At 35.8% G+C, this 19,763-nt stretch overlaps 1 protein-coding gene and 1 pseudogene across 2 annotated transcripts in view; one reads left to right on the forward strand and one right to left on the reverse strand.

The window, feature by feature from the left end:
- Positions 1-473: 473 nt before the first annotated feature.
- The window catches only part of BMPR1A (bone morphogenetic protein receptor type 1A), a 151,204-nt gene continuing 131,914 nt past the window's right edge, over positions 474-19,763 (reverse strand). For both annotated transcript variants that reach the window (XM_063084592.1, XM_063084597.1), the window contains 6 exons: positions 14,401-14,545; positions 11,263-11,455; positions 8,464-8,761; positions 6,238-6,413; positions 5,092-5,222; positions 474-5,006 (listed from right to left, as the gene is read on the reverse strand). In XM_063084592.1, the coding sequence (XP_062940662.1) occupies positions 4,881-5,006; positions 5,092-5,222; positions 6,238-6,413; positions 8,464-8,761; positions 11,263-11,455; positions 14,401-14,545 (1,069 nt within the window). In that variant the 3' untranslated portion in view covers positions 474-4,880. The remainder of the gene's footprint in view (positions 5,007-5,091; positions 5,223-6,237; positions 6,414-8,463; positions 8,762-11,262; positions 11,456-14,400; positions 14,546-19,763) is intronic.
- On the forward strand, positions 9,795-10,351 carry LOC134369511 (adenylate kinase isoenzyme 6-like; annotated as a pseudogene).

Genomic DNA, 19,763 nt, shown 5'->3' on the forward strand with positions numbered 1-19,763 from the left:
GAGGAAGAGAAAAAGGAAGTTAAAAAGTAGACATTACCTGACCAGGTAGTGAGGCGAGCACTCTCATGAACTGCTAGGAGGGTAAATGAAAACCCTTCTGGGCAGCAATGTGGCAATATTTATCAAGATCCTTTTATTTATCAAAGAATCTTTTAAAAGTTCATATCCACTAGTCCCATATTTAGGAATGTAATCTAAGAAAATAAATATTTATGTACAAGAATGTTCAATACATCGGTTATATACTGTATTTTCTAAAGTAATGGAAATAATCCAAATAATCAACAGGCGATCGACTGTAGAAGTAAATTATTCCATCTACCTGGTGGAATATTCTGCAGCCATTTTTTGAAAACTATGTTTTCAATGGATATTTAATGGCATACTATGATCTTAATTTTGTTAAAAAATGCAGAAGATTGAAAAGAAACATATAGAAACACATCCAAATGTAAAATGGTGGTGTTTGGCAATAGAATTGAGTGATTTTTATTTGTTTCTTTATTCCTGTGTTTCCCAAAATTTCTGCCATGAGTACATATTTTTATAAACAGGAAGCATTTTTTGTTTTGTTTTTAAAAGAAAAAAACCCTTCACTGTAATAGGTTTATAACTTCTCTATCTACACAAAGGCCAGAGTGCATGGTCACTTACCTACCTGTGCCCCACACTGGGTTTCTGGAGGCTGAAATCACATCTCAGGAACATATGCATGTACAATGACATAATTGTTTTAAAATTTTACGAGATGACTTCTGATAAACAATACAGTTGGAGTACAGTATCACAAAACACATCACTAAAGTATACTAAAATAAGGTTATTTACTTAAAAATGATACATTGAACATAATCTGTAAATAGAACAAAGCAATTAATGGTAAACTTAATAAGGCACCTTTTAAACCAGATGCTGTACAAAATACATTTAGTGTGTTACATATCAAAGATGAATCTAATATTTTTGGTGTTTTACAATTGCATAATAAAACTGCTTGTTTTTAACCCTTCTTTCAATGCCTATGTACAGTTTCCCTAATTAAGCTATAATGACATTTTAATTTTATACAATATATACTACATTTTAGTTTTTAAATGGGCAAGGACAAAGGTCACTAAAACGGCTTAAATAATCCCATTGAAAGCAGAGTACAAAGCACAAGCTAAAATTACAATAATATATTGAATCCTTTGCAAAAGCTGCATTCACACTTTCCTTATGGGATGATCATTACACATGGCTCCACATGATGTTGCCCTATAGATAGTATTTGGTTCCTATGAACACATCTCCTCTGCAGTTTCCACCCTGACTCTCACAACAGCACCGAGGCGAGATGAGCTACAACACTGCTATTTTAACATCTGATCCAAGTCAAAAAGTAAATATTATCACTTTTAAACAGTACAAGGGCTACAGCAATTTTTTTAAAAAATCTATTTCTGCTGCTAAGATTATTTTAGATATTTAGAAACATTTCAAAACAACATTTATGAAAAGCAACCTGCTTTAATGTATAAAATTTGCCCTGGAATAAATTATTCAATATCAACTTTTATCTTGGGCCAACTCAGAGATGCACAATCTTTAAAAACTGTACTGCATTTTCCTTTTAAACAGAAACAAAGCATCTGAAAAAAGGTATTAAATATTTGTTAGAGTGAATAAAAAATCTGGCACGTTCTAGGGAAACAATTTTCAAAAACTATATAGATCACTTTCTAAGTTTAGAAGCACTTCTGGACATTGAAAAGGCAACATAACATGCTGATTAAAATATCTTTTGTAAAAATATTTCCAGAGAAATCAGATTCAAATTTTATTCTTCAGAAACCTGTTCAATAAGAAGCACAGTAAAAGCTTAGAATAAACAAACTTAAGCAAACCTGAATGTGCCTTTAATCCTAGAGATACCTACCAGCGTAAAGAGAATTCTAAGGAGAATCTTCTTTGGGGGTGAACTTTTGCTGTTTACATTCGGGGTTAACTTTTGCTGTTTACATTCAAGGTTTTGTTTTTTTGTTTGTTTGTTTGTTTTTATGTTTTAATTAGAGGAATAACTGCTATAAGCCACACATTTTAAAAACACTAAATTGTAAGTGGAACCAAATAATGGCGTCCAGGGTTTTACAAATTATCAACTATGCTACTACATAATAATACTTCCTTATACTGGTCTGCCATCTTCTTTAAGTATTTCACTTTCTGGATGAACTTCAAACTTACGAGTAAGAGTGACAGAAGAGAAGAAAATAAGTTTCATGCAAACTTTTTAGATCTTAGGATTCCAAATATGGCAACATCTGCTTTTTAAGGAACATGTTATACTAGAAAATGTTTTTAGTGAATAAGTTTCTAAGGTTAATTCTTGATAACACTTTTACTAGACCAAATTATTTAGAAATAATCATTATAGGGGCCGGCCCATGGCTCACTCGGGAGAGTGCGGTGCTGATAACACCAAGGCCCCGGGTTCGGATCCCATATATGGATGGCCGGTTCGCTCACTGGCTGAGTGTGGTGCTGACAACACCAAGTCAAGGGTTAAGATCCCCTTACCGGTCATCTTTTAAAAAAAAAAAAAAAGAAAGAAATAATCATTATAGTGGTTCCATATATTAGCTGTAATTTTTTGCTTCCACATACCATATTAATATTTCTGAGAATAAAATTTGCCTTTCCTTACATACTTTCCTTATTATTAAAATGACAAATTTATAGTTTATCAAGCCAAAAATAAATCAAGGTTAACTTAGACAAAGTAAATCAGATCTCATAAGTGTTCTCAAATCACATGGCAAATTTTGATTAAAATATCTGATTCTCAGAATACAGATGGGGAAAACATTCTGAAAAAGCCAAGTTAGGGCCAAGCCTGTGGCACACTCGGGAGAGTGCGGCGCTGGGAGCGCAGTGGCGCTCCCGCCGCGGGTTCAGATCCTATATAGGAATGGCCGGTGCACTCACTGGCTGAGTACCGGTCACGAAAAAGACAAAAAAAAAAAAAAAAAAAAAGCCAAGTTATTGGGTATTATCGATATGCAAATTTAGTTGATGAATACTTCAAACTTTAATTATGTTAGATGAAACCTATTAAACTTAATCAAAATGGTCAAGGCAAGTTTCAGGTCTGTTACATTTGATGTATAGACAAATATGTAAGAGTTTTAGCCTTAAATAACAACACGAAGTTTTGGTAATAAATGGATATATGCTCTAATTTCCTCATTTAAACCCTTTTGATTAGGTTGTGATACAATCACATTTTATATTCAAAGAAAACTGTCTCACTCGCACTCATGAGTTCTTTTGTTCAGAATAAGAGATTAATATTTAAAAGGCATTACAGAAGTGTAATAAGTTTAAGTAAATCAAAATTATTACTTGGGATAACAAGGCATCTATAAAATATATATCATTTTACTGAATAACCCAAACAGCTATACAGTGGAGATACAGATACTGACTAGACACTAAACTTTTCTGCTGACTTTTCATTGTCTTTACAAGTTAGGGAAATCATAAAACAAAGAATCTCAAATAATTTAGATGTCTGAAACATATTTAACAGTTGATAAACTTGTATCAGCTCTGATATAAACTTCTAATTAGAGAATTCTTTCGTAAAGGAAAATTGAGTTGATATTATCTTAATGAGGTTTTTGCCTGAAGTTAACAAAGTCCTGAAATTGATATATTACTTTGAATGCATTAATTTTGAAAATTCATATGTAATTCTACTTTATATCACTTTTTTCCCTTAAGGATGGTATGTGAGGTACATGTGAGCTGGTTTGTACAGTATGCATGTATGTACATATATAAAATATGGTTGTAAAGGAGCGGGTGTTTTGCAAATAAAGCACATTACACACAAAATATAAATAACTTCCCTTTTAAAAGTTACTGAGAATAAAGAATACAGAACACGGTTATAGGCACTTACATAGCTATCAAGTGCAGTAATTCACTTCAATAAGAAGTGTTTTCTTTATAAGCTTGGTTCATGGCATTGAAAGTTCCATCTTTGGATAGGATACTTTTCACGAAAAAAGGAAAAGTTACAAAAAGAAAAAAAAAAAAAAAAAGACGGTGGTGGAAGGAAAACTGTCCAAATTTACAGACATTTAAAATTTCTTTTGGCCTTTGTATCAACTTTTATTCTAAAACATAAAGTTGGTGGGGCTATGTCACTTGCAAGGTAAGTGGCTTTTATGAGATTGGCAAATCTTGGTCAGCTACTGCATTTTTAAAGCACAAAACCACCAGCCACCAATATCTTCCTGTGCATTCACAAATCATGTTCTTCAAATGGCAGCAGAGGAAGCCCGGTGTGCACGTACACACACACCTCCCATTACCAAGGAAGGCATGACAAACTACGGTAAACTAAGCAGTATCCCAAACACAGCATAATCTAGAGGCTGTTTTACAAAGGCAGAATACAAACAGATTACATTTTCTCAGGTAGAAGGCAAAAGCATATATTTCTCCATCTCTGCTGAACCCATTTATCTTCTTAAGGCTTTCACAGAAAGCACCGTTTTACTAACAGGCAATTCAGTACCCAGAGTTTGACTGGAGACTTATTCATCAGGATTGAAGTCTTGATGCAGTTCATAAAAACCCAATAAAAAAAAAAAAAGGCATCAAAAACCACATTTAAAATAAAGCTGTCCATATATAAAGAATGAAGTATTTAGAAGTTCCCAGCTTGTATTCTACAGAGTACTGAAGGTTTAACATTAGCAGCCTGTGAAGGTGTAGTGAGGACAGAGTCTGAGAACCAACTAACATCGTCACTCCACTCTAATTCCACCCGTTCCTTGGGTAAAAACAGTTCTTGCAGTCTAGAATTTCTCCTCACAACTGTTTAACTGTCAAATCTTTACATCCTGGGATTCAACCATCTTGGCAAGTGTCTTCTTAATTCTCAATGCTGTAAGTCTAGAGGCTGGATTGTGGGCCCAGCATTCTGACATTAGCTTCAAAACTGCTCGTAGACACTGAAAAGTAAAGAGAACGGGGTGAGCAGAAAGAACCCCTGACGACCTTTCCCAGCCCTGGTTCAGGGGAGTGAGTTCCACTCACTTCATCGCTGTTCCACCGGTTAGACACAAGTGGCCGCAGACGTTTGACACACACAACCTCACGCATGTCTTCGTACGACGGGTCGCTGGGCACCATGTTGTAATAGGGCAGCTGGTGGTCCTCCACTATCCCTGCGTGGGTGACAAGGCACAATCTATTCAGCATCTCTCCCTGAACTATGGAACTAAAACTGGTTCCTACATAAAGCAGAAAAATAATACAGACTGCAGGATTCACATTTAATAGTAAATGCATGCTTTTCTCTTATTTATGTCCAATGACTTCCTTTACCTCCACCAGGGACCCCATCACAACTGTGACAGACTCCAGCAACAAAGGACATATGAATATTCCTTTTTTTAAAAAGCAAGGTGAAATCATTCATTTGCCCTAAATTTTTAATCTAATTATTTACTTACATGACTGTTCCTAATAACGAATGCCGTTTTTACTGTTTCGTTCTGTCGTAGAATGACTTAGTGTTATGTGCAGACAAGAGTTCGCACAGCAGGCCTGAGACTGCTCTCCTTAGAAAGGCCTGCTTGCAAGGCTGGCCCCTGACTGGTGTCCAGGAGCCTGCGTGGTAAACACTTCCCTACATGTATATAAAATTTTTCTAAAATGAGACGGGTGGCTCACTGCCCCTAGACTGTTTGTACAAACAATGTGGCATATGATGAACACCTGCTTTCCTTCTGGGAGTCTGGAATTTTGGTACGTGCCAGGCAGAGGATGCCTATACGGCTAATGTCCAATAAAATCCTTGGGCGCTGAATCTCCAGTGAGCTTCCCTGGATGACAATACTTCACACATGTTGTCATGATTTGCTGCAGGAGGAATCAAACCCATCCTGTGAGACTCCACTGGCAGAGGACTTTTGGAAACCTTGCCTGGTTTCCTCTGAACTTTGTCCAGGAAACTTTCCCCCTTGCTGATTTTGATTAGCATCCTGTCACTGTAATAAATCCTAGCTGTGAGGATAACTATGTGCTGAGTCCCGTGGGTCCTCCTAGTAAAATCATAGAACCTGGGGGTGGTCTTGAGGACCCCTGACATACATGAATTTTATAATTATAAATTATATAACGAGAGCTGTTAAGTGATGGGTAAACAAACAATCAGAAACACACTACCCAAACTCCTACCTCCTGTGATACAACGACGAGCCATTTCCCAAATGATCAGGCCAAAGCTATAGATGTCAGCCATGATGTAAGGCTGGAAATGGTTTTTATTCAGGCTTTCATCCAGCACTTCTGGAGCCATGTAGCGTTTGGTGCCCACTCTGGTATTTAAAGGCACATCAACTTCATTTGTATCACTAAAACAGAAGGAAGACAACGTCCAGGGTAAGGGCCAAGAACAAAATAGTTTATCTTGTATTTTTGTTACATTTCATAAAAATTTCTCTCTTTCTCTAAATATACATGAGTACTTCAGAAAATGTGTGGAAAAATAGAATTAAAAGATAATACAGATCTTTTTTTTTCTTTTTTGACAGTTGGCCAGTACGGGGACGTGAACCTTTGACCTCGGTGTTATAACACAGCATTCTAACCAACTGAGCTAACCACCCAACCCTGATAATACGAATATCAAATAATACAAATATATCTCTCCAGATGCCCTTAGAAATCCTTGGGGCCAGATGTATTATGAAATTTGATTTTTCAGATTTGAGAAAAGTAACACATCCTTTAAATATATGCCACATATTACATAACATCTCCAGCAGGGTCTGGAGTACTCTTCCACAAACTCACTGCTATGTCTGCAGCAAAACACTGTCTGAATATTCATACTAAACTGGATAAAAACAATAAATATCTCACATCAGCTGAGGTCAGGTTTTGCCACCAAACAAATGTGGTGCCCTTCTTAAGAAAGAAGACAATACATGGGCCAAGCCCACGGCTCACTTGGGAGAGCGTGGTGCTGACAACACCAAGCCAAGGGTTAAGATCCCCTTACCGGTCATCTTCTAAAAAAAAAAAAGAAAAGAAAGGAAAGGGAAAAGGAAAGGGAAAAGAAAAGGAAAGGAAAGGAAAGGAAAGGAAAGGAAAGGAAAAGGACAATACTTAATATAAGAAAAAGTGGTAGATAATCATACCCAAGAATAAGTGAATGTGAAAATAAATTAAAAGAGGGAACATTTGCTTTTATCACTCTCCTATGATTAAGCTCAAGCTTCATGACATTGGATTACATTTCCTTGTTTATGGGTTCAGTGAACTTAGTTCTGCTGTTAGTAATGTCTACAAAATCTTACTGACAATCAATAATAAATGATGTCTATTGTTTTTCAACTTTTGGACTAAATTTTAGAGCTGAAGACATGAATGCTTTCTTTGTTGCTTAGGCCCCCTGGTCTGGCAGGTTCTGGAAACTACTCTGAAGCAGGTCAATATAATGCATTGTTATTTTCTTATGTAGCATCTGATGAATATTTGAGCCAACAAACATTACATTGACTTAGAACACTGCAACAACCAAGGAAGTGGATCTAAATGTTTCTTATAATTGTTTCACAGACTGGTACTTCTATTCCATGGCCTGAGATGAATTCTGAAAAGTGAAAAGTGAAACTTCTACTGCTTTTTAGAATTACAACATTAAAATGGTTTCAATGGTTTCCTAAAAACTTTATAATTCTAATTCTTTAATCAAGTGGTGATGGAAAAATGGCATACAGCACGCTCCTGTTTACGGGAGTGTAAAGTGATACATGCTTTCTAAAGGAATAATATGCAAAATACCATACTTTTTAAAAGCATATTTGATTTAGTATCTCTCTATCTATCTATCTATTTTTTTTGGCAACTGGCTGCTACAGGGATCCAAACCCTTGACTTTGGTATTATAACACCACACACTAACCAACTGAGCTAACCGGCCAGCCAAAATATCATAATTTAATCCATACAAACTCTTTGTCTTTGTAGCCCCTTCTCTAGGAATCTATCATGAAGAAATACTTGTATATATGGATAAAATACAAAATGTTCAATAAAACATTTTTAAGTAATAGAAATAAACTGAAGGCAACCTTAATGTTCATCAGTTGGGTCACAGAATAAAGTAAAGTACATCTATATTATGGAAAACTTTGCATTTGATGAAAAGAATGAGATAGATCTACATAAACTAAAATGGAAGGATGTCTAAGACATTAAAAAGCAGGAAATCAAGAATTATGTACAGTAGGATGTAACTTTTGTAAAAAGAAAAGCCAAAAAATCCAACTATATATTTATATGACTATATAATGAGTACTTACACATTTTTAGAATTCCATTGTCCAGAATACAAATAGGCAAATAACTTTTGGAGGTTAAAACACCTTCAAAACAGTGGGGCAAAGAACCACTCACCTGTTGAACTTAACAGCAAGGCCCAGGTCAGCAATACAGCAGCTTCCATTTTTCTTGATGAGGATGTTTTTGCTCTTCAGGTCTCGATGAGCAATTGCAGGTTTTCCTTGGGTGCCATAAATTTCTGTGTGGAGGTGGCACAGACCACAGGCAGCTGAATAAGCCAACTTGAGCAGGGCTCTGGTGTCTAGTGTAGCACATTTCAGGAAGTCATAGAGAGACCCATTTTCATGGTAATCAGTAATCAAATAGAGTTGAGTCCAGGAACCTGTACCTTTAATGTCTGCTGCTATAAAACCTGTCCAATCAATGAGTTTAAACGATTAGTCATTATCAGAGACGTCTAGGAAGAACTATCAATGCTCATTCAGGACATTGAGAACAACTTAGGTATCACATACAGATAATAAAAATTTAATTCAACAGACAAAATCGCTTAAATGTGTTACCAAAAATTTTATTTCTATCATTTATACATATAACTACACTTCTGCAATAAACTTATAATAATCTTAACAATAATCACGAAAGTGATAATACGACCACACACAAAAAATAACATATCCTATAATAACCTGGAGAATGTTTCCAATATACATGAAAAAGGCTCTCACCTTCAAATAAAAAAGTGTATGGACACTTTAACAAAGTTAAAAATGTTCAACTAAGAGCTAGCTCTGAACTAAGCCAACTGCCGTCTGCCTATGAGTGTCTCATCACATCTGTCTTTTCAGTAGGGCTCGTTGACTGCCAGGTCCACAACACTGCCCTCTTTTCTTTCTCCTTTCTTTCCTCTTCTCTCCTTTTAGAAAAAGGTCAGTGAGTGCAGTACTGGGTTGAATAGTGTCCCCCCAAAATTCATGTCTACCTGGAATCTATTAAATGTGACCTTATTTGGAAATAGGGTCTTTGCAGATATAATCTATTTAAGATGTGGTCATACAGGATTAGGGTGAACCCTAATGCAATGACTAGTGTCTTTACAAGATGGAAATGTGGACACAAATACACAGGAGAGAAGGCCATGTGGACAGAAACAGGCTGGAATATTGTCTATAAGCCAAGCAACACCAAAGATTGCTGATTGCTGGCAACCACCAGAAGCCAGGAAGAGGTAAGAAAGCATCCTCCCCTAGAGCCTTCAGAGAGAGCACAGTTCTCCCACCACCTTGATTTTAAACTTCTAGCCTCCAAAACTGTGAGGGAATAAATTTGTTGTTTTATAGCAACCCACTTCGTGGTAATTTGTTATGACAGCCCAACTCTTCTACACACTTGGCCATCTGCTATGCACTCTCCAAATTTAAGGGGAGGGAAATAGTGCAGGGCGCATGAGCCAAGGCTCTTGGAGCCATTGCGCTTGGGGACTGTTACTCCTGAACATTCTGCTCACTGGTACACCAGCGGTTGGAAAAACCACACTAGGCAAAGAACCTGTGGCAAGATCAGGACTGAAATACATTAATGTGGGTGATTTAGCTCGAGAAGGGCAATTGTATGATGGCCATGATGAAGAATATGATTGTCCCATTTTAGATGAAGACAGAGTATTGATGAATTAGATAACCAAATGAAAGAAGGTGGAGTTACTGTTGATTGCTATGGTTGTGACTTCTTCCCTGAACGCTGGTTTCATAGTTTTTGTGCTGAAAACAGATGATAGTGTTTTATACAAAAGACTTAGTGAAAAATAAGGAGCTATAGTGAGAAGAAAATAAAAGACAATATTCAGTGTGAGATTTTTCAAGTTCTTTATGAAGAAGCTATAGCATCCTGCAAGGAAGAAATTGTGCATCAGCTGCCCAGCACTAAACCAGAAGAGCTAGAAGATAATATAAATCAGATCTTGAAATGGATTGACTAATGAATCAAAGATCATAACTCTTGACGTATAAGACTGGCCACTTTACAATTACTCTTGTTGATATCTCTCTGCCCACATCACAGAGACTGCTTTAATTAAACTTGTGTTGCAGGACTAGTAGGTGGATAATGTGAAGGTTTATGTCTGGGTTTCTTTTTCTCCATGAGAAAGCTAAACAATCTCAAATATAATGAATACAATATTATTAAGGAAGGAGAGTAAAAGTGTCATTGTTTAATGCTTCAATTACTAAAGAATAAATAAATCTGAACAAATAGGTGGATTATCTTTTAAGTTTGCTACAGAAGAAAATATAAACTCTTAAAACTAAAGACTAAAGATAAAATAATAATAATAACAATAACAATAATAATAATAATAATAATAATAATAATAAATAAAGGGTAGGGAAATAGCAGCCAAAGAGAAAAACTCAGGAAAGCAGCTAATGCACCCTGCCGATCAGATAATAACTAAATTATTTTGCTATTGTATGAATGGGGGGGTTTCACAAACTAAACAAGAACATACAGTGAAGCTGCATGTTGGTTGTTGAGCTTATGAAAGGCATACATATAGAAAATTGCTTAAATATTGGCTTGTAGCAGCCTAGCAAAAAATAAATGAATAAATTTTTTTTTAATTGCTTAAATTATCTACAAAACACTTTCATTACTCTATGAGTTAATGAACGTCAATACACTGGCATTACTTCCCATTTGAAACTCACTGCTGTGTCCTCAGTTGGGCAGTAAATAAAGAGCTTGGTTGGCATTCCTGGCTGTGTTGTATTTAAACTGTGTTCTACTGGGTTTACTTTAGTCAAATGCGCTGAGTTGAATTCACGCATTTTCAAAGCCCACATGGCAGGCTTTCCCCTGTCCCCCACTAACCTTGTCAGAATACAGAATGAGGGAAAGCAGATGTGTACCCACCAAGTATGTTTTCATGGCGCATTAGCACAGTCTGGTAGATTTCCGTTTCTCGAAACCAGCTAGCTTCCTCAGTGGTAAAGAACACTTTGACTGCCACTTTCTCTCCACGCCATTTACCCATCCACACTTCTCCATATCGGCCTTTACCAACCTGCCGAACCATCTGGATCTGTTTGGCAATAGTTCGCTGAACCTTTATATAAAACAGTAAAAGGTTTTAAGCTCTTGATGAAAAGAATCTATTAAAACTGACAAAGGGGTCTGATAATCCCATCAAAAAGCAAGGTATGTACAACCAACTCCAATGTTAAAATCTATAATGTATTTAAAAGATGAAACAATGTACAATGTATTCTGAAATCATAAGCTAAAAAGTCAATGTGGCAGTTACAAGTGGTCATAATTCCACTCCCAGTACACACACCCTTGAGTAGTCTCCTCCCTGCAGACTAGAACAATAGCAAATGCAATGCAAGCAAAGACTTGACACGTCTGTGCACTGTTGAGACTTGCCCTTTCTTGCTGTTCCTGGGAACACCGTGACCAATGGACAGCACCCTTTGAACTACCAGCCATGGGTGTAAACTATACCTCCTAGTTCTAGCTGAGCAAGTCCAGAAAAAGAACTGCCCAGCAGACCAATAGAATTATGAGAAATAATAGTTTGCTGCCCCAAGCCACTAAGATTTGGGATGGTTTATTACACAGCAAAATCTAAGTGATAGTTAGAAATGCTCAGCTTGGTCTGAAAGACTCCACATGATCTGGCCCAGCTCCACCGTTCGCTATGATCACTGACCTCCGCCCTCTTATCTGCCTTACTCCAACTTTTAGAATTCATTTAACTTTATTACTGCCCCAGGGTCTTGTTGCGTGTTCAGTTCCCTTTACTCAGAATGCTGTGCTTCTCAACTGCTGCACTTATCACAATTACAATTTTATATTTATTTACATAAGAATAAATATTCTTATTTGCTTGAATTCTATCCTCCACTCAGAAAATAAATACTTATTTGGGACAATATCTGAAGTACAAGTACTTTCATATTTGTTGAATGAAAAATGTACCTTGATGGCTACTTTTAATCTTCAGAGGCATTAGTGATCATCTTAAATTAAAAACAACGTGATGTACCAGGTTGGACAAGTACCTTAAATGGGCAGGACTGTGTGCAAACCTAAACTGACTTACTTTATGTACGATTTATTACAGAATACTTCTGTGATTTTTTAAAAAATGTCAGAATTAAAGTATAATTTAATACAATAAAATTCACCCTTTTTGGGAACAGTGCAATAAGTTTTGACAAATGTATATAGTCATATAATCACCAACACAATTAAGATGTAGAGCATTTCCATCATCTAGAAAAAAATTTCCCAGTTTTTTAGGTTAATCTCCTCACCAGTCCCTGGGATCACTGATCTGTTTCCTGTCCCTACAGTTTTACCTTTTCTAAAATGTTACATAAATGGAAATATGCAATATGCAGCCTTCTGTGTCTGGCTTCTTTCACGTAGCACTAAATGCTGTGTTGCTGCATGTAGCAGTGGTTGTTCCTCTCTACTGACTAGTAGTATGCCACTGCACAAATGTACCACGATTTGTTTATCTATTTACCAATTAATGGGATTTTGGGTTGCTTCCAATTTATGTCTGTTATGAATAAAGCTGCTGTAAACATTCATATCCAGGTGTTTGTGTGGACATGTTTTCATATATCCCTTGGTTAAATAATTAGCAAAAGGACTGCTCCATCGTAGAGAAAATGTATGCTTAACTTTCTAATCAACTGTCAAACTACTTTTCAGAGTGGCGGTACCATTTTACATTCCAATCAGCAATGCGTGAGATTTCCAGTCACTCCACGTCCTTGCTGGCATGTATCATGGTCAGTCTCAGCCACACTAGTGGATGTGCAGTAGCAGCTCACTGTATTTAATCTGCGTATTTCTGATGATGCTTAGCATCCTTTCCATGTGCTTATTTGTCATTCTTATATTTTCTTTGGGGAAGTGTCTGTTCAAATCTTTTGTCTAGTTAAAAAAATTGGGTTGTCTTATTATTGAACTGTAGAAGTTCTTTATAAGTCCTGCAGATAAACCCTTTATCAGATCTGTTTTGCTATCTGACTTGTCTTTTCATCTACTGATATATTCTGAATAGTATAAGTTTTAAATTTTGACAAAGCTCAATTTATCATTTTGAAAAATGATTCATGCTTTTTGTGTACTAAGAAGTCTTTCCTCAACCCAAAGTCACAAAGATTTTCTCCAACCTATTTTTTCCTAGATTCTATACTTTAACATTTAGGTCTATGCTCTGTTTCAAGTTAATTTTGTATGTGGAGTGAAGTAAGGATCGAGATTCACTTTTTGGCAAATGGATGCCTGATTTTTCCAGCACCATCGGTTAAACAGACTGTCTTTTACCAATAAATTACTGTGGCATCTTTGTAAAAAAGTCAATTGACCATATACTTGTGTGTGTGTGTGTCCCTTTCTAGACTCAACATGCTGTTCCATTGATCTATATTTGCCATTCTTATATTTCTCTCCTCCTGCCAGTACCACACTGTGCTAATTATTCCAGCTTTATAATAAGTCCAGAAATTAGGTAGTAAGTCCTCTTTGTTCTTTTTCAAAATTGTTTTGGGTCAGTATTATATTGAATATAATATTAAGATTACAGATCTATTAAGATCTGTAGGAGGAACTTCTCTTTGATTTCAGAATCTGAAATAATTGTAATTCCCATGACCAATCAGTTTAACCTTATAAACACAAGGAATCTTATACCTAATTCCTTTTCAAATTGGTTGTTAAAATGCTTTGCGCAAAACTTGTGAGTTAACTCTTGCAATTATATAGGACTTTATAACCTAACCTTCTCTCTCTCTCTACAGGATTTTTTTCCTAACCTTGATTATGGCTCTATTGCCTATTTTATTTTTCACAGTTTGTATTTCTTATTTCTAACTAATTTCATCTTGCATTATTGCATGCATCTTTCTACATAAGGAGGGAAAAAATGTCTAGTTTTGTTCCCTAACCTGCAATAATTATGCTATCCAACATCATATGAGGACACATTCTATATCATTACACCATTTGTATTTATATGGAATTTTCACTTACCAATAAAGGTAGTCCAGATCCACTCCCAGAACTTTGTGACTGGTCAATAAGGTCTTTCAGAGATTCTCCTACTGGAATAAATGCTTCATCCTGTTCCAAATCACGATTATAACGACGTCTGCTTGAGATGCTCTTGCAATAATGTCTTTTAAAAAAGCAGAACACAATCTATATTAAAATTCGAAAACTAAAACACTCTGAGGTAAGAAAAACATTGAGGTTCTCTATACCATCAGCCTCTCTTCAGAAAAGAATCATATCCAAAAACAAAAAAAAATCAAAAAAAACAAAAAAAACAAAAGAAAAGAATCATATCCAAATAGGTCTTATAGGATAATAAAACTCATCTAGAAATGGAGTATATGAGGTAGAGTTTTATGTACCATGTTAGAATGGAAAGATGTCTATGGTGTATTGGCGAGTGAAAACAACAGATCTAAAACAGCATGTAAAGAGTCATGTATAAATTTAAATTATGTTTTTACATACATCTAAAAAGATCAGAAAGAATATATAGCATAGAAGTATTCACTTTCTACTTCATGTATATATTTTCATTTAAATTTATAATTTTTTTGGTATTAAAACAAAAAATAAATATATTTCCATTTTGAAAAAAGGGAAAAGGAGTTTACAGGAAAAAAAAAAAATCAAACAAGTTCTCTTAATTCATTCTGATATTTTTTAAAAGCCTCTCTTTTTAAAATTTCAAATTATGAAATATTTCAAACATACAAGAGGACAGACATTAATTTATTTGGCACCTACAGCCAGTTATCTGAAAAAAAAATTTAATTGGCACCCATATGCAGACCATTTAAATTTAATAAATATTAATACTTCACTATATTTATTTTAGATATATTTTAAATAAATATTAGAAATATCTGAAGCTTCAGCCACTTGCCTGATAATTGCACTTCCTTCCTCTTCACCTAAGAGACAAATACGATCCTGAAAGAGGGTATACCCTTCCTACGTATTTATGCTTTGACTATACATGAATACATCCATAAACAACATCATTACTCTATAGTCAGGTTCACATAAATGGCATATCATATGGTGTACTGATATTTTCACCTAGTTTTTTAAAAAATGCCCTGTTTTACATATTTATCCACGCTGACATATGTGATAAAACAACAGCTCATTTCTATTGATGCTGACCGAGTGTGTCAGATACTACCCTGACTCACTTCATCTTTACAAAGCCCCTTAGAGGTGAGTACTACTGCTTTATTTTACAAATGAGGAAACCATGGCCAAGAGTTTCACCACTTGCCCCAAGTCAGACTGACCGACCAAGCAGTGAAGCTGGGATCCAAACCCAGAGCCTGGGCCTGCAGTACACAGTCTTAGTCACTTAGTCATTCTGTAAAGGAAATTACTTAAATGGTGTCTAGTGTTCCTGTTATGAACTTGCTACAATTTACCCCGACAGCCACTGTTTACTTATTTCCAAAAGTATGCTACTAAAAACAGTGCTATAATAAACACTTTTGTGCCTGTCTCCTCACGCAGATGTGTAAGAATTTCTTGAAGGTAAACACAACTTTGATTTTATACATATCACCAAACTGGAAAAATTTATACTCATACCAAAAGCATAATATCACAATATCCATTTTCCCACCATTCCAACCCAAACTTTGGACTGTCATATTTTTAGACTTTTGCCAATCCAATGGGTGTGAAACAGTGCCTTCTTTTAATTTGCTTTCCCCTGATTACTAGTGAGGTTGAATTTTTTTTCATAGTTCAGTTTTTTTCTGTGAACTGCCTATTCATGTCTTCTGCATGCTATTCAACTGAGGTGTCTTTTTTTCCCCTTATTGTTTCATAGGAGTGCTTTCTATAATTTGGACACAATATTTGATAATCATGAGTTACCACAATCTCTCAGCCTGTGATTATCGTGGCATTCTATTTATGATGTTATGTCATTTAAAAATTTTTTTCTTTTCACTGAACACTAATGAGGAAGTCACTTTTTAATTTTAGTGCAGTCAAATTAATTAATTTTTCTTTCTTTTTTTATTTAAATATTCTATTTTATTTTGCCAATATACAATGTGGTTGATTATTGTGGCCCATTACCAAAACCTCCCTCCCTCCCCCCGCAACAATGTCCTGTTTGCTTGTCGTGTCAACTTCAAGAAATTGTAATTGTTCTGTCTTCTCCCCTACCCCCGGTTTTTCTTGTGTATTTATTTATTTTTTGCTCCCACAAATAAGTGAGAACATCTGGTATTTCTCTTTCTGTGCCTGACTTGTTTCACTTAATATATTTCTCTCAAGGTCCATCCATGTTGTTGCAAATGGCAGTATTTCATTTGTTTTTATAGCAGAGTAGTATTCCATTGTGTAGATATACCACATTTTCCGTATCCACTCATCCGATGATGGACATTTGGGTTGGTTCCAACTCTTGGCTATTGTAAAGAGTGCTGCGATGAACACTGGGGAACAGGTATACCTTCGACTTGATGATTTCCATTCCTCTGGGTATATTCCCAGCAGTGGGATAGCTGGGTCATATGGTAGATCTATCTGCAATTGTTTGAGGAACCTTCATACCATTTTCCACAGAGGCTGCACCATTTTGCAGTCCCACCAACCATGTATGAGAGTTCCCTTTCCTCCGCAACCTCGCCAGCATTTATCGTTCAGTCTTTTGGATTTTAGCCATCCTAACTGGGGTGAGATGGTATTTCAGTGTGGTTTTGATTTGCATTTCCCGAATGCTGAGTCATGTATATCACTGAGAATTTGTATATCACTTTGGGTAGTATGGACATTTTCACTATGTTGTTTCTTCCAATCCAAGAGCATGGGATATCTTTCCATCTTCTTGTATCCTCTCTAATTTCTCTCAGCAGTGGTTTGTAGTTCTCATTATAGAGATTTTTCACATCCTTGGTTAACTCGATTCCTAAGTATTTTATTTTTTTGGTGGCTATTGTAAATGGGCAAGCTTTCTTGATTTCCCTTTCTGTATGTTCACTATTGGAGAATAGAAATGCTACTGATTTAATTTTTCTCTTTTTGATATATGCTTTTGTGTCTGAAGAAAAGCTTCCCAACTCTAATGTCATAAAAATGAAGGTACTTTAAAAAGTTTGTGAAAAAACAGAACTGAAAGATAATACAAATCTTTCCATGAACTTTTTGAAGTATCCCTGGACATTCTCAAGGTTTTAAAAGTTTGACTCTTTCATTTAGTCCTTTAATACATTTGGAATTTGTAATATATGATGGAAACTGGGAAACAAATCAAATTAGATTTATTTTCCATATGAAAAGCCTAATTTACTTAACCATTTTTATTACTAAATTTTAATTTTCAAGTTTATATGGGTAATCAACTCAAATTTTTAAAATTCAAAAGGCACAAAAGGGTGTACAGATAAAAATCTTCCTCCCACTTCTATCCCTAAGCTACCACTTCTAGGGAAGCGATCTATTTCCCCAGAAATAGAACTACTTCCAGTTTCTTGAGCAATCTTCTGGAGACCACTTATTTACATTCAAACAAAAACATATATATTGGTGTTCACCTCCATTTCTTTCTTCCAGAAGCAGTAGCATACCATATGTCCTGTACTGCACCTTGTTTTTTCACTTAGTAACGTATCTACAGTACCATTCCACAGCGGCACATAAACAGCCCCTTTCCCTTCAATAGTAACGTATCTACAGTACCATTCCACAGCAGCACATAAACAGCCCCTTTCCCTTCAATAGTAACGTATCTACAGTACCATTCCACAGCAGCACATAAACAGCCCCTTTCCCTTCAATAGTAACGTATCTACAGTACCATTCCACAGCGGCACATAAACAGCCCCTTTCCCTTCAATAGTAACGTATCCACAGTACCATTCCACAGCGGCACATAAACAGCCCCTTTCCCTTCAATGTCAAGAGAGTATTCCATTGTATGGCTGTTAACCATTTCCCTACTGGTAACATTTGAACTCTCTCTGGTCTTATTACATGCAAGTCTAAAATTAAAAAATTTTCTGGCACATCTAGAGTGCACATTACTACTATAAGTTAAAACTGAATTTGGAATTTGGATGGAGAATGGCAGACAACCTGAAGGGAGGAGCAAATGCAGAGAGAGAGACGACCACAGTGGTCTCACAGGCGTGCATTGAGAGCTGAGAGGGAAGCAGGAGCACAGAAAAACCTGCCTTCCACACCCAAATCCTCACCCGAAGCACAATGAAGCAGCAGCCGTCACAAAAGGAGTCTGACACCTGTGAGGCACTGACGCCACAGACACAAATACTAAATGAAACCCGAACCCAGCTCCTGACTGAACTTACTCAACTCCCCTCCCAATAACCTAAGAGACGTGTCCATTTTGAGATGTATATATTTTTTTAATTTCAGTCTCTGCTACTTTAAACACAATGTACAACATTCAAACGTATGAAACACATTAAAAATAACAGCCAGGAGGGAAGCCAATCAATAAATACAACCAGTCTCATAGAAGACCTGTAGGTTGGAGCTATCAGACAGAGACTTTCAAATAACTGTTATTAAAATGGTAAAGCGTCTAGTGAAGGTAGGCAACGTTAACAAAAAGATGGAGAACCTTGACAGAGAAATGGAGTCAAGTAGAAATGCTAGAAATATAAAACATGGTATCAGAGATGAAGCTTTTGCGGTTTTTTTTTTTTTTTTTGGTGACTGGCCAGATGGAGAATTCATTTGATGAGCTTATCAGTACCCAGGACACTGCTGAGGAAAATAAATCAGTGAACTTGAAAATACGTAAATAGAAATTACCTGAACAAAAACACGAAGAGAAACAAAAATAAGAAAAATTGAATACAGAATTAAAGAGCTGTGGGACAACAGCAAACAATCTAATATATGCGGAGTCTCAAAGTGAAAAGAGTTAGATAAAGTGACAGAAAATGTTTGAAGTGATAGTAGACAAAAAAGTTACAAAAATAATAAAAGACATCAAACCACAGATTCAATAAAGTGAAACCCAAAGCAGAGTAAATACCAAAAAGGAAACACACACATCCCTAAATATCTTAGTCAAATAGTGGGAAAATCCTTTAAAAAAAGATTTTTAAAGAAGGCCATGAAAAAATTACATACTGTAGATCAAAGACAAGAACTAAGTCAAAAATTTGCAAGACAGATGACGATGAAGTGACATCTGTACTGGGGAAAAAAAGACAACCCAGAATTCTATATCCAGTGAAAATACTTTTGGAAAATGAAGGCAAAAGATTTTTCATACAAAAGCTGAGAGAATTTATGGCCACCAGACCTGTAATACAAGAAGTTAAAGTTCTTCGGGAAGAAAAAAATATATCGGATAAAAATGTAAA

This window comes from Cynocephalus volans, chromosome 2, assembly GCF_027409185.1.
Source record: "Cynocephalus volans isolate mCynVol1 chromosome 2, mCynVol1.pri, whole genome shotgun sequence".
Classification (NCBI taxonomy): domain Eukaryota; kingdom Metazoa; phylum Chordata; class Mammalia; order Dermoptera; family Cynocephalidae; genus Cynocephalus; species Cynocephalus volans.